General features: G+C 39.4%; 2 protein-coding genes across 3 annotated transcripts in view; both read left to right on the forward strand.

The window, feature by feature from the left end:
• The window catches only part of CLIP1 (CAP-GLY domain containing linker protein 1), a 58,635-nt gene that overhangs the window by 23,123 nt on the left and 13,829 nt on the right, over nucleotides 1–21,683 (forward strand). The window contains exons 8-18 of one of the 2 annotated variants that reach the window (XM_010086332.1): nucleotides 3,295–3,399; nucleotides 4,899–5,825; nucleotides 7,147–7,263; nucleotides 8,212–8,269; nucleotides 8,508–8,591; nucleotides 9,620–9,776; nucleotides 10,423–10,588; nucleotides 10,687–10,902; nucleotides 15,440–15,577; nucleotides 17,273–17,379; nucleotides 20,509–20,629. In XM_010086332.1, coding sequence (XP_010084634.1) covers nucleotides 3,295–3,399; nucleotides 4,899–5,825; nucleotides 7,147–7,263; nucleotides 8,212–8,269; nucleotides 8,508–8,591; nucleotides 9,620–9,776; nucleotides 10,423–10,588; nucleotides 10,687–10,902; nucleotides 15,440–15,577; nucleotides 17,273–17,379; nucleotides 20,509–20,629 — 2,196 coding nt within the window. Of the gene's footprint in view, nucleotides 1–3,294; nucleotides 3,400–4,898; nucleotides 5,844–7,146; nucleotides 7,264–8,211; nucleotides 8,270–8,507; nucleotides 8,592–9,619; nucleotides 9,777–10,422; nucleotides 10,589–10,686; nucleotides 10,903–15,439; nucleotides 15,578–17,272; nucleotides 17,380–20,508; nucleotides 20,630–21,683 lie in introns of both variants that reach the window. The other variant, XM_010086331.1, reaches the window with a different exon arrangement.
• LOC104471104 (CAP-Gly domain-containing linker protein 1-like) lies at nucleotides 12,382–14,250 on the forward strand. The gene has a single exon (XM_010086333.1). It carries the CDS (start codon nucleotides 12,382–12,384, stop codon nucleotides 14,248–14,250), a length of 1,869 nt encoding a protein of 622 aa, XP_010084635.1.

Genomic DNA, 21,683 nt, shown 5'->3' on the forward strand with positions numbered 1-21,683 from the left:
GGTCTCCTCTATTCTTCCAATCAGGCTCACGGTGTGTTAGAAGTAAATCTGCATGTGCCCCTCCTTTCTCTTGTTTTGTGCACTCCTTGTTTAATCCTATCTTTACTCCTGATTTCCCTATTCTAATTTTTCCATAAAAATGGACATCTTCACTCTCTAAAGAAGAGAAGTGGGTGATCACTTAGTTTCTAGGCTAATGCTTCATCATCTCAGTCGTGTTCTGTGATTGTTATCCCAGCACGAAGGGACTGAAGGTCATCTTGCCCCTATCCTAGAACTGATTATCAGCATTTACGGCTTCAGCACAATTTCAGTTTGACCTATAGATGGAGAATTTAACAGTAAGGTTTGTTCTGAAGTCAAAGAGTAGCTAGAATACACAAATGCTGAAAACAGCTGATGATTGATCTCTGAAGTTTGAGTGGAATTCTTCAAGGTTCAAGGCAGAATAAGGTTTGTCCCATTTCCCTATCACTCTTAATCTAACTGCAAAGCTTTGGAGAAGGTGTTTTTTGTTTTGGGGTTTTTTTGGGGGTTTTTTTCCTTTGTCTGTTTTTCTTTTCCATCCAAGTTAAGGTTTGCAATCAAATTCTTTTCTTCTTTTCATGGTATTCTGCTCTTCTCAGTTTACTGTGCTCTGGGTTTATCATAATCATTTTAGACATTTCTCTGTAGATGATCAGGAGATAAATCGGAGTGATTCAAAATTTTGCAGTGATTTTTACCTTGGAGAAACTGGAGCTTGTCTCTTGGAAATCAGACTTTTTAAAGGATAATCCCTCATGCCCTAAGTGGGGAAAAAGGTGTCAAAAAGATCTCTGGAGTATTTTTTTTCTTCATCTTTTATTTACATGTTGGTAGGATTTTGACTTATTTCCTTTTCTAATATATAAGAGATGGGATTAAAAAAACCACAAGTAATTAGTGATGGTGAGTCTGATCTTTGCAGGAGTAAAGCAATGTCTGTAAAATTAGTGATCAGAGTGTTTTGGGGTTTATGTAGCATAGAAAAACGTAAGATAGCATATTCTGTAAAGTTGTGCAGGGAGAATTCTGCAGCTATCAGGTTTGGGGTTTCTTGGTTTTTAATAGATCCCTTTGGTTAATTAGAGCAAGGAAGGTATGAATATTCAATTTTTAAAAATAGATTACTTTTCAGACTTACAGTTTTGTTGTGAATCACAGCTAATACCTATCTCAGAGAGGGCACTGAATTGTAGCCACTTAGAAAATATTGTTATTTCCCTTAGAATGTTTAGTTCCAGTTTTAAAGGCTGTGGGAGGCAAAACCAGTAATCCGTGTTCTTGTGAGGTTTTTTTCCCCTCGTATACACTGAAGATCTTCCACTGATAAACAAATCTGCTATGAAATTTCAAAAAACAGACAAATCTAAGAAGCAACTGGTAGCATGTGTGGATTTTAGGTTTTTGCACCTAATAACTACATAATAAAGCAGCCACTGTTTGCAGCTGGAAATAAAAAAAATAAAACTCCAGGTGTCTGCATGCTTTTGGGAAAGAAGATAACTTGATGCTGTCAGAAGGAATTCTGTGTTTGGAGAGCAGACCTGAAGCAAAACAGCACATTCATCCACATCCCACTTGTTCTGCAGAGACTACATAAGATCTTCAACTGCTGCAGCTGGTTTCGAGGCAGTACTAATCAGCTTCTCACTCTATAAATAACACACTTCTGTAGGGATTTTAAAATATCATATTCCAAAGATCAGAGAAGCAGCAGTGTCCTGCCAGCTGTGCACACGCTGCTGCGCTGTGGCTTTGGCAGCAGTGTGGCTTTGGAATTATCCGTGCTTCTTCCTCCTGCCTTTTCAGATTCTTTCAATCCGGTGCTCACTGGGTTGCTGTTCAGGTTGCAGGACTCTCTGTTAATAGTAGTTGGTAGGGTTTGGGGGTTACTGTGTTACTTGGTTCCGCAGTAAATTAACTGTGGCAGCTAAGCTGTGTGGAGAACTTTCATCAAGACTGATGGATGCAACTTCTTCAGTTAATTAACACATCTTCAACTTCATTCGGTCTTCTTCTGGACATCCACCGTACTCTCGATGTGGGCAAGCCCTGAAAACCTGCTCTTTTGGAGAAGACACTGTGAAGCAACAGTAGACTTTCATAATCCTTTAAACTTGGATTATTTAGTAAATTTAAACTAACAGTGACCTGTCGATTGACACGATGCTCACACCTTGACACTTCAGAAGTAAGCATGGCACCTGGTTCTTACCTCTTTATATTTCTCTTTTCTTTCCCACCACCCCCCACCTTTTACCCCGCTTAGAGGTGCAGGTCAGATTTGAACTAGCTGCTGGACTTTACCTGCGTCTCGCAAACTTCAGGCCCTCTTGTAGTCCTCTGGGAGTGTCTGGGTATGAAGCCAGAATATCCAATATTCTGTGTTCTTGCTAAAAAATTCTACCTCTGTAAGCAAAAGGCAGGAGGTACCTGCTTACTTAGTTTCATCTGCTTCCTGCTTTTCTTTAGGAACCTATTAGTCTTACAAAGTTCTTACATTATTTTTTTCCCTTATTTTCACATCGTGTTCAATGTATTTAGGCTTCAGCAGCAACCAGGCTGATTCACTTTTTTACCTGGTTTTGGAGAACCTTGTTGCTTGGTTCCTTCCTGAGAGAGGAGGAGGGGAAAAAACGAGGAGGGTTCTGCAGTTATAGACAACCATTCTCTTTGTAGTCAAGTAATTCATACAATAGTGACAAATTAGTACCTTAATGTTCCCAGGTCTTGGCCAAAAGGATTTTTATGGCTGGGACTTGAGACACAGCTGCTATTTTTTTTAAAAAAGTTGTTTTTATTTGTCACATGAACTTCAGTGGTAAATTTTTGCCCCCTGGTTAATAAGTAAATCATTTATTAAAAAAGTTAGTGGGATGACAAGGAAAGGGACTTATCATCCTGTTAGAACAGGTGTAGATATATATATATATATACACACATATATTTTTTTACATAACTATTCTAATTTGTGCTGAAAACTTCATGTACTGATAAATAACTTCTACTTGGCTGCATGAAACTTTTTTGTTCGTATTTCTTCGTTTGTGATTTTTTTTTACTTTTTTTTTTTTACGCATCAGTCCATTGACACTTTCAGTCCATCTTTTTCATCCATAGCGTTTCCCTGTTCATTTTATCCACTGCATCTTCTCTGCTCATCATTGGTAGAAGATTCTGGCAGCACGGCCTGCATGTGGCTCCCTCCTCTTGTGCTGGCATGTGATGGTGGCACCGTTGTGTTCTCTTCCTTTCCCTTTTTACTAACAGACGCAGACCAAACTGGAGCATGCCCGCATTAAGGAGCTTGAACAGAGCCTGCTCTTTGAAAAGACCAAAGCTGACAAACTCCAGAGGGAGTTAGAAGACACTAGGGTAATGGTTTTCACTATTTAAATAACAAGACTGATTTGTGTTGTGGAAGGTTTCTGATGACACAGTCTGCTGGGTGTAACAAATGCTGAAACAGATCCTTGCTCCTGCCACGATCAGTACCTAGCTGGAACACTTTAAACATTAGCATTAATTGTGTTGTGTGCATGTTTGCCTGTATATGTATGCTCATTTCTTCAGAGGAATTCAGGTAAGATGTCTTAAAACTGCAAAATTAATACTTGGATCCACGTCAAAACCAGCAAATGGAACTGTGAATTGGAAGGAACATTCAGTGGTTTGTTTTTAGAAGTAGCAATATTCATTAAATCCAAAAGAAGGAAGATTGACTGTGCCAATGCTTTTAACACAAACCTAGTATTTGGGGGCTTGGTTTCGGAGGTCTGAAATAGTTGTTGTACTACTTCCTTTGCTAAATTGTGCTTTGCAGTGGCTTTTCAGTTCTTTTTTTCCACCCATGATATAAACTTTTAATGGATAACCCAGTAGCATTAGTAATAACTGTTTCCTCTGAAAATATTACGGGACATACTTTGTCCCAAGTCAGAAGTTCGGCACATGTCAATTCTTAAGGAGATATATAGAGAGTTAGATGGATGGATATATATATTCATGCTCATGCGTGCGGCTTTTCTTGAAGTTGAGGTAGGGATGAATATTATCAAACCAAGAATGTACTTTCTAATAAGTACTTCTAAAGAGCAATTGAAGGTAAGTAGCATTGTTTTCAGGATGTTGGTCTAATAAGGATGTTGACACAGTGACTTCCTAAGTGGAAATAACTGTGGTAGCTTTGCGTGCTTTTCCATACCACGAGCTGCTTCAACAGTCAGTGGAAAGCTCAGGACGCTTTTTCAGGGAGAACAGTGGAGTGGATATAGAAGGAGTTTCAAAGGATTTGTACGCTGAAAATATGTTTTGTGTTTTTCTCTGACAGTCTCATAGTTGGCATGGGATGAATTTGGAAGCAATGATTTCAGTAAAGACCTCAGGGTTCTCCTTTCTTTTTCAGTCTGCTTTAAAGTGGTTCTGAGAAACATTTTGTTAAACATTGATAACGTACATAAGCGTAGTTTGTAATTTGTTAAGCAAGTCATCATTTCTAGATAACTTCATAAAAATGAATTGAAATAAATTCCACCCCTAGAGAAGATACAATATGCACATAATACAAAGATGTGGACATTCTTACTTCTTTAAAAACGATTATTTATACATAAATGAAACAACAGTTGGTCTTGTTTCTCAGCCTTCCATGTAAAAGCAGCGTTTGCTTTTACTTGAGGTTGCTTTAGAATTTCCATAGAAATAGGGGTTGACAATGAAGCTCAAGGATATTCTAATCCAAAATGCTGGTAAGGATACACCAACGAGGTTCGTTTGCAACGCTCTGGATTCTTCTCAGCGAGGCCTACGTGTCTTTGTATTAAACATATCTTTTATCATTCTTTCTCCTTTTCTCAAAATGCTGTTAATCATAGGTGGCCACGGTATCAGAAAAATCTCGCATCATGGAACTAGAAAGAGATCTAGCATTGCGGGTGAAGGAAGTAGCTGAGCTTCGAGGGAGATTAGAGTCTAGTAAACCCATGGATGATGTGGACACTTCTCTTTCATTGTTACAAGAAGTAAGTTCTTTGCAAGAAAGACTGGCAGCAGTTAACAAAGACCATCAGAATGAGATTAGTTCACTGAAAGAGAAGTTTGGAATTAGCGAAGAAACGTTGCAGAAAGAGATCAAATCACTTTCAGCTTCAAATGAGAGAATGGCAAAAGAAAATGAATCCTTGAAAACTAAACTTGATCATGCCAACAAGGAGAATTCAGATGTAATAGAGCTGTGGAAGTCGAAGCTGGAATCTGCCATTGCCTCCCATCAGCAAGCAATGGAAGAACTGAAAGTTTCTTTCAGCAAAGGTGTAGGTGCTCAGACAGCAGAATTTGCAGAGTTAAAGACTCAGATTGAGAAGATTAAATTAGACTATGAAAATGAAATGTCAAATATAAAACTGAAGCAGGAAAATGAAAAATCTCATTATTTGAAAGAGATTGAATCACTGAAAGCAAAACTGGTTGCAGTCACAGAGGAGAAAGAGCAAAACCTGGAAAGCCTGAAGACCAAACTGGAAAGTGTGGAAGATCAGCATCTAGTAGAAATGGAAGACACTTTAAACAAATTACAGGAAGCTGAAATAAAGGTAAAGGAGCTAGAGGTACTGCAAGCCAAGTACAATGAACAAACCAAAGTTATTGATAGTCTTACATCACAGATCAAAGCTGCTGAAGAAAAGCTTTTGGACCTTGCTGCACTTCAGAAAGCCAATTCTGAAGGTAAATTGGAAATCCAGAACCTTAGCAAGCAGCTTGAGGCAGCTGAGAAACAAATTCAGAATTTAGAGACTGAAAAGGTTGATGGAAGTAGCAAGGTTTGTATCAACATCCATCCTTTTATTTTTATTTTGCTTTTATTTTACATTTGTACTGTTCTAATCTGTAAATACATCACAGAACAAACTAGTTTTATTTAATATATATCTTAGTACCATCTGAGGAGGTTTGGAGAAGGTGTTACACTGGGTCATGTCTCTCAACAGGTTTCTAGTGCTCAGTCTGCACCACTAAGCAAAAGAAAATAAATTCTTTCTGTGCTTTCTGCTGCAGGCTTCGGCATGCCCCTGCTGAAAGCTTTGTGTTATGGAAAAGTTAGTTATTTGTGAGAAGAAGCCACACATCTTAATGTATGTGTTTAACTTTTGATGGTAGGTGTATTCAGATAAAGTGACTTGGGGCTCAATGGGGAAATATTTCCCCTGCACCTTCACTGCCTTGCATCTTCTCAAACAGGATGATGGACGAGGCTATTAAAAACAAAAGAAAGAAAAAGGATCCTGGTGGAACTTTTCTTGAAGACAAGGGTACGCAGTGATGATGTTAGGCACTGTTTCACAGCATTTTTGAAGCCCAGACGGCAAAGTGATACATCTTACTGAGATTTTCCTTAATTTTGGATGAAATGTCTCTTTAAAGTCGATAGCATGGCATTCAGCACTTGAATGTTGTTCCGCCACTGCAGCTAGGAAAGAAAGTGCTGAGATAGCGTTTCATCCCAGCCTATGCCTGACCTGACAGGACGGAGCTCTAGTTGTAAGAGTAATGGGGAAGTAACTGGAAATAGCTTTCCTAAACCCTTCACAGATGGTTCCAAGATACGAGATTTCTACAGATTTTTGACTCTGTCATTGAGGTGACACCGGGCTCCTGCACTACCCTGGGTGTGGTACAGAGCCTTCTGAAAAATCACATCCCTGTATGTGTTTTGGTTTGAATAGCCGGTTGAGACATAAATGCTAAATTTATCAATTAAAAAAGTTAAAACAATAAGGAACCAAAACCCCTAATTCAACTGATGCTATAACTTTGTTTGAAAATTTTGAATGTACTCAGAAATGTCTGCCATTAAATAATGTTTTCACCATTAATTCCAAGAGAACTGAATTTTAATGATTTCAGACATTATCCACGATGCAGTTAGTACTGTGATGTAGTCATCGGTGGAAATCAGCTTCGCTCAGTTAATACATCACATTTTTTTTCTTCAGTTTTTTTTAATTTTTCATCTTACAGTGATTTTAATTGTATATTTTTTTCTTTCGGATTAAATTTTTAGTTTTCCTATTTTTTCATTCATGTTTGTAATTTTATTTTACTCCATCTCATCACCTTTGTTAGGCTAGTAATCTGGCCAAAGAACTGCAGGGCAAAGAGCAAAAGCTTCTTGACCTTGAGAAAAACTTGAGTGCAGTAAATCAAGTTAAAGATTCTTTGGAAAAGGAGCTTCAAGTTTTGGTGAGTAATACCCCAAAATTTTGACTTTATCCTTTCGATTTTGGTTTTCATGGTGAGAGTGTAATTGAAGTCTGTGGATCAACTCTGAGCAAAGTCTTTCAAAGCTGTTTTACTCAGGAAAAGAAGATGAGGGCTCAAGAATAACAGGATACGTTTCAGAATTAAAAGAGCGTTTCACCTGAGTTCTGTGTTGTCAGGTGTTTTGTCTAAATAGAACTCATCTATTTATGGATTTCAGAAAAAATATTAAACCAAATCAAAAGCAGCATGTAGTTTAGATTACTCCTTAAGGAACACGTGGCCCTTTATTATAACTGTTCTACAAATTAATGCTTGCTATACACGTGCCTTATAGGTGGTTTGTGAAGAAATTCTTCACCTGTTTTCTCATTTTGCAACTGCAATTGAGTGTGCATATGTTCTGTAGTTGGGTTGGACTCTTCTGAGAAACTACACCAGAGTTAGAAACAAAAAGACATGCTGCTTAGGTTTGCCTGTCCCTATCAGAAAATGTTTCCATGGCCATAGTAAATGTTTGAAGTTGGTGGAAGAGTCTTGCTTCTTATATTCCTCAATATCCTCCCCTTTTCTTCACAGTCTAGTATCTCCTCCTGCTGATAAAGCTGGAAAACACTGGAATGAGTTGATCACGCTGTTGCAGATGTCCACGTCTCCTACGCTGGACTCTGTGGCTGCAGTTCCTTGCTGTGCTAGCTGACAGAGAAGTTATTTTCAAAGTTTAGGGACTTGCGTGCAGCCAAGGCAAGGGCAAATCTTGCTTTATGTTGATGAATGTATCTATGCTAAACTGTAATTCAGAAACTTCAGATCTATTCATATAGGAGTGAAGACTTCTATTTTGTATTTGAAAAATACCTAATATAAATTCAGTGGTTGAATTATGCTGCTGCTACCAAACCTTACCTTAGGTTTTTATCCATTTTTCAGAAAGAAAAGTTTACTAGTGCAGCTGATGAAGCAGAAAGTGTTCAACAGTCTATGCAAGGTATGTCTGCTGCTAAACTAAACAAAGAACAAAAAAGCTGCAGAAAATAAATGCAAAATAAAGGGATTTTTTTCTACGTGCTTTCAAATATACACCTGCTGGTGCAGCAGTTTCAGCAGCTATGGAAGGGGCAGGATTACTTGCAGCCTCTTCTTAAGAGTAATATACCTTGCAAGTAGGTGGAATTGTCTGCATGTAAGTAGTTACTAACTTTGTTTTAAAAATTTTACTTGCATAGAAACAATAAAAAAACTAAACCAAAAAGAAGAGCAGTTTGCACTCATGTCTTCAGAACTGGAACAGCTGAAGTCTAGTTTGACTGGTAAGGAAGTAATAAAATGAAATGTTTTGAAAAATGCATCAGCTTTGTGCTTGCATATGCCTCCTGCTCAGCTCGCCGCATCGTAGTATGCAATGCTTTCACAAATGTGTATGCCTCCAAAAGAAAACAGCTTTGTGGCACTGTGTGTGGTGACACAGCGAGGTGACCGTGGTGTTAAGGGAATAGCACAGTAAGGTGGAAGATTTCCTGGTTGAGTGTATTCCAGATCAGTAGTTAAATTCTTGTTTGATGTTGCAACAAAATGATGCTGTGGTAGCAGTCAGGTACCAGTCGAAGGCTTGGGGACCAGACTGAAGCATTACGAATGTAAGGTCGTTAATTCACAGAAGCCTTGTCCATAAGTGGTGTTTTCTTTTTAAGGACATCAAAAAGACTGTACGTTAGGCTGGTCGTCTGCTTCTTCCTATCTCAGAGGAGGAAGTCTTGCTATATCTTTCTAGTTGTACATCTTGATTTAAAACCAGTCTAGAAAGAAATTAAGAATGTGTATGTACCCTGTAAGCAGCCTTTCAAACCATTGTTGGGACTGCAGAAGTCACCCAAGGGCTGCCCTTGCCCTCGGTGGCATTGCCTGCCCTGGACCAAGTAATTTTTTTCCTACAGCTTCATGTTGCTTGCATTGTTTGTCTTCCGCTGCTCTATTAACTAGCGGGTGAGTTGTCTCACCTGCAGGGTGTGCAAACCTCTCTCATTATATTGCTCGATCACCCTGTGATACGGGTAGAACTCGTATCAGCTTCTCGTGGCCTGAACTGAAGTGAATCACTTCTGAAAGACAGATTTCTTGGCTAGTTGCTTTTTTACTATTTCTGAAGAGTTCTTAACCTTCTGCTACAGTTAAGAGTTCAAAAAGTCAAGCAGTCATAATGTTTTATTTTAAAGGGGTAATTTGCAAGCTCTGTAGCATCAGTATTGCTCTGCTTATAGTTCTTTACTATCCTGTAGCTAGTCTGTGCATATACCCTTTCTCTGACATTTACTAGAGTGCTAATCTTTGTCTTGTCCAGTGATGGAGAAGACACTGAAGGAGCGAGAAGAGAGGGAGCAGCAACTGATTGAAGCTAAAGCGAAACTTGAAAATGATATTGCAGAGATCATGAAGTCTTCAGGAGACAGCTCTGCCCAGCTTACGAAAATGAATGATGAGCTCCGGTTAAAAGAAAGGTATTCCATCAGTGTCAGAACATTTTCACGTTAATTCTTTGCTCCCAGCTCCTCATTTTATCTTTTGTAAATACCTGAACAAGATGCTCCCAAGTGTCACATTGATATGACAAGTGAACTTATTCTATCAAACTAAATTCATCAAAACAGTCTCCTCAGAGTGATTTGAAGAGCATCTAACATTTATAATTCTAAAATTCTTATGCAACGTGCTTCTTATTGTACAGAGCAAATGAAGGTTTTAATAATCTAGACTGTTTTGTGATCGTGTTTCTTAAGTATTTGATTACCTGATAAGCTTGGTTTATTTGGATACATAAAAGATTTGGGTCACATCTTTGACCAGCAAGAGAAAATGTGTTTTGGTTCAAATAAAAATTGTATGTACAGTAGTTTTTTTCCTTTACAAAACTCTAGACTGAGGGCAGAGTAACTGACAGCTCTGTTACTCTGCACACAACGAGCAAGTGCTCAGTGTCACTTGTATATATTTAATTTAGTAGTACATTCTCTATATGTTAAATAATTAAATCTCTTCCTAAATGCTTGGGCAGGATATAGAACTTCAGCATATTTTAGAGTCTTTCATCTCTGTGCTTGTTGTGCTGTCAGCAAAAAATAATGTTTTTTTATTTGGTCTTTCTAGGCAGTTGGAGCAAATACAACTTGACCTTACAAAAGCAAATGAAAAGGCTGTTCAGCTTCAGAAAGATGTGGAGCAGACAACACAGAAAGCTGAGCAGAGTCAGCAAGAAACTCTCAAGATTCATCAAGCAGAACTGAAAAACATGCAGGATCAACTAACAGACATGGTAAGAACAACTTTAAAAAGCAGTTGCTAACTATGTGCAGAATATATATAGTACCACCGCTCCTTTAACTGTGTTCTGATTGTTTTATCTTCTGTCAGAAAAAGCAAATCGAGACTAGCCAAAATCAGTACAAGGATCTTCAGGCAAAGTACGAAAAAGAAACTTCTGAGATGATGGCTAAACATGATGCAGATATCAAAGGGTTTAAGCAGAACTTGCTGGATGCGGAAGAGGCACTGAAAATTGCACAGAAGAAAAACGATGAGTTAGAAACACAGGCTGAGGAGCTGAAGAAGCAAGCGGAACAGGCCCAAGTATGTATATCTGTTACTCTGCAAGTAATTTAAAGTTTAAATCTCTGTTTCAGTGAATCACTGGTTTTTGCCTGGCTTCATAATGTCATAGGAGGATTTTTGCAGTGTTTAGTTTTTGAACTTTTCCAGGGCAGATTAATGCTGGTTAGAGAAGAGAAGCATACACGACTAACTGGTTGTCTTCTCTAGATTACACGAGAACCCATGGAATGCAGTTCTTTGATGTGAACTTGTGTTCATAGATATCTGGCTCAGCACAATCAGTTGAAGCCAAATGTTATTCTGGTTTTTTTTAATGCATTAATTCTAAATAAAATATGTTGTGAACTATTTCATTTAAATGTTATGTACCTGAAATTTTGTTCTGTAGTATGATCCCATATGATGTGCAACTAAGTAGCTTGACTTCACTAATTTTCATTTTTCTCCTGTTTCTTTGACATTGCTGCTTGCTTTCATCCCTCATGAGTTATTTGCTATAATCTTTGTTTTATGCTTTAGCAAAAAAATTCATGTATACATTGGCGCACAAGTTAACTTTAAACACTCCACTGATGTGGTGTTTTGCATTAAATGCGTTATGACAATATGTTTTGGACAGAATCGTGAGGACAATTAGCTATAGCAGGTGAATTTGAGAATTGGAAGTCAGTATTTAATGTAACTTCCTGCATTTTAATTCACTTAGATTCTCATGAAATCATTCTGTGCCTCTCTTCTGAGTAATTTACATTCAGAAAATTTGTTGAGAGGAGTTTTAAAAACAAGAAGAAGTCTTGTATAGAGGAACCTTCAAACCATGATTTAATTTTTTTATTATTTAACCACTGAAAAGTTTTGCTGCAGAGTGGCTGTTTTGTGATGAAATATCGGTGGTGGCTGTCAGCAGCTGAATTCACACAGGGACTGTGTGTCAGTGTGTACATTTTTTTTAAATCTGAAATTACAATAGCTCTGTTTGCCCTTAAACCACATTTCTCATTTGTCTGCTTGACTTAATTTTTGTTTTCCCATCTCCCGACTTTGTTTCTTTAGTCCTTAAGCTCTGTGTTAGCATCAGCCAGAAAAGAGATTGAACTAATGTCAGACAAGATGAGAGGTTTGATATCAGAAAAAGAGACTCTGGCACAGGAGGGGAATGCTTTAAAATTAGAGAGAGGTTCCTTGTTATCAAAACTTCTAGAACTGGAATCAAAGATTTTGTTAATGCAACAAGAGCAAGAAGAACTTTGGAGAATAAAGGAAGAACTTAATTCAGAAAATCAAAAAATCGTAAAGCAGAAGGAAGAAGCTGAGGCCAAAAGCCAGCAGGAAAGCACAGAAAAGGTAGCACTGGTTTCTGAGAAAAGCAAATTGCTCTCTGAAATAGAGGCAGCACAGGCAGACCTTCTGAAGAGAACTCAAGAAAATGATGCTCTCCGGTCTTCAGAGTCAACCTTGCTCCAGCAGTTGAAAGAACTTCAGGCCAACAAAGATGCCATGGATGTGGTATGTCAGAAACATATCCAAGAACGGGAAGAACTGGAGTGTTATCAGAAGAAACTTTTGGAAGAGAAAGATGCAGTCATTAAAGACAAAGATGATGTTATTCAGAAGCTGGAAAGCTCTTGTGAGGCCCTGGCCAGAGATCAAAGAGAGCTACTGCAAGAAGTGTCAGCTCTGACTGCAGAGAGAGATTCAGCCCTAGGTAAACACTCAGATCTTAAAAATAAACATACAGCCTTAAAAACTGAACTGGACAGTCTATTGCAGACAAGTCGGAGTCTGCAGTCCGAGAAGGAGATGCTCCTTAAAAGCACAGACGAGCTGCGTGTGAGTTTAGACAACGCGGTTAGCGAAAACCAAGCGTTAAAAGTGAGAACAGAAGAGATGCAAACAGAACTCGAGACTGAACACAAAGAACTTGAAAAAGCAACAAAAGACAATATGGAGTTGAAGGATTCGCTTGCTAGTCTCTCTTGTCGTCTTGAGGAAATAAAAGCGGAGAGAGAGAGATCCAATTCTGAATGTATCCAGTTACTTCAAGAGAAAGAGGCTCTTTCTTCCTCGGAACGAAGGCTTTTGGCTGAAAGGGAGGAACTTTTAGATGAAAACAAGGCAATTGCCGAGAAGCTTGCTACAGCCACAGAAGATGCCATACTTGCTGAGAAAGTCTTTACTGAGAAAATAAACAAACTGAATTTAGAAAAGGAATCTGTTTGTCATAAGTCGTTGCAATTTGAAAAGGACAACAAAGTTCTTCTTCGAGAGAAGAATGAATTGGAGAACAAATACTCAGAGCTTCTCGAGGAAAACAAATCTTCTGCAAAGACAATTTCTGATATGAAGAGAGAACATGAACTGGCTGTCTCAGCCAGGAGAGCTCTGGCCCAAGAGAACACCATGCTCCGAGATTCCGTGGAAGCCCTCAAGGAAGAACTAAGAAAGAAGAGTCTAGAAAATCAAGAGCTAACAGCCTGTAAGTGTGACCTTTCAGATCTTCTGAAAGAGGCCCAGGATGCCAGAAGGACACTAGAAAATGAGCTGGCGGCTGTGTCCCATGCCAAGCAGGTCCTGTCATCATCGTTGGAGACCTGTTCCTCTGACAGGGAAAGGCTGAGCAGAGAGAGGGCGGAATTGCAAGATAAGTGTCAGAAATTAGTTGGAGAGGTTGAGATTCTGAAAGAAAACTTAACCATAGAAAAGGAAGCTGGAAAACTGGACAGGGAATCATTTTTGTTGGAACGTACGGAACTTCAAAGCAGCGTCAGCTTCTTAGAGAAGGAGGTAGAGGAGCTGAGAGAGAAATACAAAGAACTGCTGACTGAGAAAGAATTTTTAGTTCAGGAGAAAGAAAAATCTGAAACCAAACTGGCAGAAATAATTAAGGAAAAAGAAACCCTCTGTGCAGAGACAGAGCAGCTCGTTTCCAGTATGGAACAACTGAAGGGTGACTTTGTTTCCTTGTCTAAATCAAAAGCAGAGCTCCAGGACTTGCACAGCTGCATCTGCGAGAGGCTGGATGATCTTCAACACAGGCATGAGGTGATGGAGGAGGAGAGAATACAGCTGCTGCAGGAAATTGACAGCCTGCTCGCTGAACAGAAGAGTCTGGTCATTATTAAGGAAAAAATACTGAAAGAGAAGGAGAAATTCTCCAAGGATTACTATAAACTGCACGAGGAAGTAGCACTTTTAGAACAAACTAATAGTGACCTCTCAGGCAAATTGCTGGTCTCTCAGGGCAGAAATGAGATGCTGCAGGAGGAGATGAACAATCTGGCTTTGAAACTAAAAGAAATTGAGACTCTCCAGGCCCAAACAGTAGCGCAAAAAAATGAGGTATTGAAACACGTAGTTAAACAATAATCCAGTACGGTTATACTAATACTGAGCACTAACCCAGTGGTTTCCTCTCTGCATTTCATTGCACAATCAGCACTTCATCTCCGTATAAACAGGCTAGAATTATCGTCTCTCTATATATATTACTTTGGTTTTTTTTCAAGCTATGAGTCTGAAAGACACTTTAAATCTAATTTTTTAAATAATATTTCTAAATTTAAAAGCCTATGCTGTTGCTGAATGTTGCAAGAAAACAACGTAAACTGTGAATAAAAGGAAGTTGTGTTTCCTGAATCTGGTAGGAGGGATCCAGCAGCTCCTTCTGTTGACGTACTCTGCATCTTGAAAGCTAGAGTAGTGATAGAGATGGTTTTAGATGAGGTCTTTGTGCAATTTTATGTTAAATTACAAACTTGAGTTACTCAAAAAGTATAAAACAACATACTGCTTCTGTAAATGTAATTGAACAAAAGGCAGTGTAAGAGAATCATTTAAATTTACATCATAGGACTTTCAGTCTGTTGAAAACATTGGCAATTCTGGTGTTCTTTTTATTCACAGAAGTGTTTTGTATTCACCGCCAACAAATTCTGAGTATTGTTTCGAATTTCAGTTTGTGGGACTTGAAGCCCTTAAAATAACTTTGAATACGAATTGGAATCACGATATCCTACGGGAATGTATGATGCCTACCTAGGTATCTAAATGCACTTGTAAAGTATTTCCTTTTATGAGGGCGTAATGAACAACACTGAAATAATGCCATAATTGGCTTTCTCTCCTATTTAACTTTTAATTCTTTTTCACATTTTTAACAGCTTTGTATAATTCCCCATTTTCTGAAAATAGAGCAGTCTGTTGGAAGTGAATATCTATTGAGCTCCTACTGTCTAAAGTGGTTAGAAGTTTAAGTGGTGGTAATCACAGCGGTGGTAATTAGAAATCCAGGAGTTAAAAAAAGAAGAAATGGGCTTCCTTGGCGGTAACGCAAGCATGGGGTTATGATCTGTATCTGCATGGAACTGAATCTTCTCATGCCCATTTATTTTTATACTTTATGCAGCTTCAAAATGCAACTAAATTCCCAGTTGAAGTCCTTGTTTAATTGGAAAGCAGCTGGCAAACCGTGGAGCTGTGCATAAAGTATTGTGGATCATCTTTTGCGCCCTTTGGTAATACTTTTTTCCCCCCCCCCACTCCCCTCTATATATAGGCTGCCAAAATGGCAGAAGATGTTTTCCAGACTGTGGAGAAGGTGACCAAAGAGAAGGATGCCATTCACAAAGAAAAGATTGAAACTTTGGCCTCCTTGGAGAACTCTAGACAGACAAACGAGAAGCTACAGAATGAAGTAATCACATTTAAATGCTTCTACATGAAAGGTTTTGCCTAGTTCGTAAGGAACAACTATTAATTACAGAGAATTAGCTTAAGCAAGAGTGGGTTCTGTAATTTTTCCACCACAATAGTCTTGACTGGCGTGTGAAAACTTACTGGATGAGTGCATATTGATGGAAAATCTGGATATAGCTGCATGACCTTTGTTCTTTCATATTTTGCATGTGATTTGAAATACTTCACAGCATATAAGGTCCTGTCCCTTATTTTTTTTGTTGCTGCGCCAAGATTTATCTTATGTAATAGGAGTTCTGGATGCTACAGCAGCTTTTGCAGATCATAGAGTCAAGAGACATGGGTTTGACCTAAGGCTTAATCAGTCTTGCTCTCTAGCTGTGGATAAGTTGCTCAGATGTGACCACTCTGTGCTTCATATCCCTGGTTGTAAGTATGGGGTGCAACGTCACGCACCAGTGCAGTGCTACAGAACTCCAGTAACAGCACTCCTAACCTCTTTGTCATCTTGACACGTGTAATGTTACCATTTCTCCTTTTTTCCACTTTTCTGTTAATCAGAATTGTGGTCTAAGGCCCAAACTCCCCTGAGCTATCCGAATACTGCACTACGCAAATCCACGGGCACAACTGTCCCAAAGAACTTCCCAGTCCAACATGTACAGCCCCAGCCGCTCCTCTAGGGACCCGTTGTCAGTCTGTGTCCTCCCACCATTTTGTGATACTTCATGGTTCGAAGAAGGGAAGAATGTCCTCACTCATCTCTTTCACGCTCTCTTGCACCAGAGTATCTAGTCGAACACTGAACTGGCATCTTTTCTGCAGGTGTTGAGCGCCCTGTGGCCCCTCTTTGATGGCTCTTTGATCTTTTGCAGCTCCCGTTAATACCGGGTAGTGAACAGCTGGGCTGACCTAAATGCCACAGCTTGTGCTGAAACAGGAATGATTTCCAGAGAGATCTGATGACTCGAGAATTAAAAGTGGTGACGTTAATAATGGCAGGGGTTCGCTTGCTGGATTTAAAAACATAATAATCCACAGGGTCCTGCGATGCCATGAGAATGGCTGAGGATTATCTGTTATGTAATATAATGTGTTACTGAATGCAAACAAATAAGGTTTGCAAGCTCGGGGTGTTTTCGTGGTAGATGCAAGCTCAGTAAATAGATATTACAACAATTTGTTCTGTGCAACAAGATCTCTGAAAGGAATTCATTTCTGATGGTTGCAAGCACAGCGTTCAGCCTACTGTTCCTCAGAAATTAAGGTATGGTAAAGCAGAACTTTTTAGCACTTACCTTGGAGGAATAAAGATCCAGTGAACAGTTCATTTGAGTGACAAGCATTGAATTTAAAAAGAAGAAATGTGCTTTGAGTTGTGCAGCGTGTAAAATGGAGGTGCCTTGGAGCTTTACTTTTCCTATCGGGGTATATACATCAGGTTACTGTAAACTGCTCTTCAGTGGACTTGGAATTCTTTGTGCTGCTTAACACGAATGCAGAAAGTCTTGCAACATTTGTTGTTAGACAACTGCTACAACCAGTACAAACAGACTGAATTAATTGAAGGACTAAAGATGAGAAAGTAGAACAGCTCAGCTCAGGTCCCCATTTTGTTGAGTCTCTTTTCTGAGTGCTACACCTAAGGACTGTATAGTTTCATTAGTGTAATGAGGTTTTTTTCCTCTTTAAGTTGGACATGCTTAAACAAAACAACCTGAAAAATGAAGAGGAACTTCATAAATCAAAGGAGCTTCTAAATCTGGAGAACAAGAAAGTGGAAGAACTTACAAAAGAATAGTAAGTATTTGAATGTTGAATCTGTTAAACCATCACTTTGTAGTTACATTTCCCTTTCATATTTTAAAAAATTGTCTTTCAGTATTTTCAGTGTCCTCACTTACAAAGCTGATATTAGGTCAAAATTTAGTATTAGTTTGACGTGCATAAAACTTGAAATCACAATGTTGCTCCTGAATTGCTGCAGGGTATTGAAGCAAATCCTTCCCTCCAAGCATTGTTTGAAATAATTTGTTTGTTGGAGGAAGTATATAGTTCTGCCACCTGAGGGCACTAGGTTATTTTAAAAGCTTTATTGTAAAGAAATTGTTTGGATTTAATTACAAGTGTTAAGTAGGTTTACATGGCTTTGTTTACAGACAATCAGGTTTTGCCTTTTTTTTTTTTTTCATCAGTGGCTTTATCCAGTTTATTCCCGTTGTCCCACGGTGCATTTATTTCCGAACTGGTGCAATACCAATGCCGTACATGGTATGGAAAAGTAGGGTTAATTGCTTGGCATTTCAGATGCTGCATTTGAGAAACTACCTCTTACATACTACAAACTAATCATGTGTAACATTGTACACAACAAATTCCCTGCAAAGCATCTGATATAAAGCTTTTGGTGTGCCGCCGTGAATAAAAATCCAAGTTTCTGCTACCCTGCAGTAGCTGCGTGTCCCCCGACTTTCAGAGATGTGCTGCATCAAATCACAAATCTCTGTTCCCACCTGCACGGCCAGAAGTTCTTGATTCATGGAGTGAGAGCTGGAATCTGGACTGAGAGCTAAGAGCAGCTTTGGCTAATTATAATTATTATTATTATTATTATTGTTAGTTCCAGAAGTCATTTAGTGACAGTTCTTAACCACTGCTCTGAGGTGAGGACAGGACACAAAGGAAATAAACGGAATTAATACCAAGTTTCTGTGTGATTGACAGTTTTTACTGCTTGCTGGCAAAATCCTGCACGCTTGGATAGGCAGCAGCCTCCCGCGAGAAAGGCAGGATTGCAGCTGTGAGCAATTCCCACCTGCCTCAGTGCTCGTGGGAAATGCCGAAGGAGAACAATTCTTTCCAGAGCAGTTGCTCTCATGCTGGAACAGCAAGGAAAAAAAGAAAGACAAAATACATTAGACTGTAATTTGTCAAGCAGCAGTTATTTAGAGAAGATCCTTCCTTGAAAATCTGCAGCACTGAGAGGTGTTCTCGTGACCCTGACCACTTTGTGGGTGTTTTTTTTTTTTCCTTAAGATTAATCTTTAGTCATAGACTGTTGCTGACTGTGGTCTCTAATCATCTGCAGTATGAGACACTGTGGAGAAGTGGAAGCTTGTCTGGTTTTTTTTTTAATTGATCTTTGTTGTCATGATTATTTTGTGTGTTGCCCTGTTTTAATTAGAGCAAGGAATTAGCCTGATAAGGGGCATTTGTTGCTCAGCAGTGCTGTGGGCAGAGAGAACACCTTGGAGAGGTGAGTTGATGAGGCAGTGCCTTGCCCCTGTGGCAGGGGACAGGGGAAATTTTGCCACAGGAGCTGCGACTGTAGGTAGGGACAGGCTGCTGCCTGTAGAGCAGTGCCTTCTGGAGGTGGGAGGAGGTGACAGTGACACTGGTGTCCCTTGTAAAAGATCATTTCATGTAAAACCAGGATGAAGAAAAGCAGAAATACCGGCTGGGTGTTGTGTATTCATGGAGTACTGCACGCCGCCAAGTGCACTGGCAGCTAGCAGTTTCAAGCTCCTGCTTGGACTGAACAGAGCGCAGTGTTGCACACACCCTGACCCTGGAATTCTGTGTGCTTTTTTTACACAGACCCCAGTATTCTGTGTGCTTTTTTTACAATGCCCTGAATGTACGCTTTAATGCCAAAAGCAAAAAGAGGAGAGCTGGTTAGTACTGCAGTTCAGCAAACAATCCTGGTTAAAAACAGGCTCGTTCCTGCATCAGCCAGTGGATTCATAGGAAGATAATGTGAATGGATGGTCAGTGGTGGGAGCTGGCCTGTTTAATCCCGTCTAGGTGGATCGAGTTGGAAATTGGTTAAGGTGAGACCAGACAGAAGAAATGGTTGGAAAATCTTAGTTATGTTACATGCTGAACTCCAAGCAAATCAGATTTTCTTTTCTTTAAATGTCCCCAATAACAGACTATAAAGCCCTTGTATTTTTAACTGCTCGAATAAGTTCTGACTTATGGGTTCTTCTGCCTCCCACAGTCATAAAAGTATTTTTAATATTCCAGTCAGGGTTTAGCTCTGTGTAATATTGGCACATAGCAGTACTGAGACTCCTTTTGACGAAAACAAAACAGTCGTAAAAATTACTGTTTACTGAAATGAAGGGTATCTTTTTTATTTTTTGAAAGACATTTTCAAATCTTATAAAAACCTGTTAGTCATTAAGGTTACAGGCAGGGATGCAAAATATATTTTTTAAATATCTTGAAAATAAACTTACTTTAAGGAAACCACATGTGTTATAGCAACATGTGGCAATGAAACCTGCAAATAATTTTTTTCTTCAGCTTTTGTTTTATCTCGTTTTCAGTTTTGTATCTGTTAAAATAATGAGAATAGATTAGATAGTTTCCTGTTTTGCCTCCTGTGATCTTGCACATTCTTTTATGTCTGGGTGTCACACCTTGTAGGAAGTATTTACATAAGTGTAACTGTAAGTTTGTGGGTTTCTTGGTTTTCTTCTGCTTTTTTTTTTGCTTTGCTTCTTTTATTTTTATTTTTTTTTTAAGCAATTCTCATGTTTTACCTCTGGCTACAAAGGAACTCAGACATGTTAACTTCTGAGAAGTGTAGGCTATAAACCTGGCCAGCACTCCTCTCAAACTCCCCGTGTTTCTAAATCCAAGTGTTTGCTGACCATGGGAAGCACGCAGAACTGGCAGTCTGAGCTCACCTTCCCTTTCTCTGGGTATCCGATATGTTTAAAGGAAAGGCAGTTTTCTGCTGCTGCTGCTTTTCAGGGTGAAGCTCTCCCTGTGCGCCAGAGGTGTGGATTGTCACCTTCATTACAGATCCGTTAGACACGTGACCTAGATGTATTTTTCCGAGCTGTGAAGCTGAATCTCTCCCACAGTTTTTTTCTTGCCTCTCTGGTTCCTATGGTAACGATGCACTCTCTGTCCTCGCAGTGAGGCGCTGAAGCTGGCAGCAGCTCAGAAGTCCCAGCAGCTTGCAGCTTTGCAAGAGGAGAACGTGAAACTTGCCGAGGAGCTGGGCAGGAGCAGGGACGAAGTCACAAGTCATCAGAAGGTAGAGTGGCTGGAACGTGTCCTGATCTGTGGTGGTGGTGCTGCGCGTGCTGGTTCCGCTGATGCCGGGTGACGTTGCGCTGCATGTTCGTGCTCAAAAGATGAGTTGTTCTGAGAATGTTTTAAAATAAATTTGTAAGCCACCTGCATTGGGAGGTTAGAACTGCAGGCTAACAGAAGGTTATGTAACCCGTGAGGGATACTTGGGAGGCTTGGAAAGAAGCATAAATTAAATATGCTTTAGCCAAATGTATTAACAGACACTTGCCATTTCTGTCGGGAGTAATTTTGTTATACAACTGGCAATCTCTATCTACCCTAATCTCTCTGTTTCTAAGGAAATCCAGCTATTGAATTCTCCTCCTTATTCCTGCTCTCCCTTCCCACTGAAAAAAAAAAAGTATTTAGATGGTTTTCAGAATACTTAATAATTTAAAAGTACTTGGTTGGACTCTGTCTCTGAAAAGCACTGTGCACGTGTACGCTTGCTTAAACTTCACCCTGTGCACGTACATGAACAGTGCTGCAGCCAAGCAGTGGGTTCTGGAGGACTAGAACTGATGTCAGTTGTTTTTCTGGTGGTAGTTTATAGGGGAGAAAAAGACTGTTTGAAATGTCATTTATTTATTTTTTACTATTACATTTGAAAATGTTATTGGAATCTTAAAGTATGGGCTTAGTTACACGGCTTATAACAATGGTACTTGCCAAAATAGAAATTAGATTTAGAGCAGGAAATACAGTGGGTTTATTTCTTGTGGAGCAGTTTGGAGACAGCCACACCATGAAGGCATCTGTGGAAGATCTGTTCCAAAAGCAGGAACGTAAACTACATGGGTTTTGTGTATTGCTTTTCTGAGACAGCACTTGTGCAGAAGAAGGTCACGCCTGTTCCCAGGGTCAGATCTCTTCTATCCTGCAACAAAGCCCAATATTTTTAAAGCCAAGAGGTTGATTTTTTTTCCCCAGAGTCCCTTTTGGAAATACTGAGGATGGGTGGCTACAGATCTGGCCAGTTTCTAAATCCTTGTGGCTGCTGACAGGAGTAATGCACG

This window comes from Pterocles gutturalis, unplaced genomic scaffold (assembly GCF_000699245.1).
Source record: "Pterocles gutturalis isolate BGI_N339 unplaced genomic scaffold, ASM69924v1 scaffold671, whole genome shotgun sequence".
NCBI lineage: Eukaryota > Metazoa > Chordata > Aves > Pterocliformes > Pteroclidae > Pterocles > Pterocles gutturalis.

What these genes read in the sequence shown, in the direction of transcription:
- LOC104471104 (XM_010086333.1), top strand. Translation starts at nt 12,382, where the DNA reads ATGGATGTGGTATGTCAGAAACATATCCAAGAACGGGAAGAACTGGAG.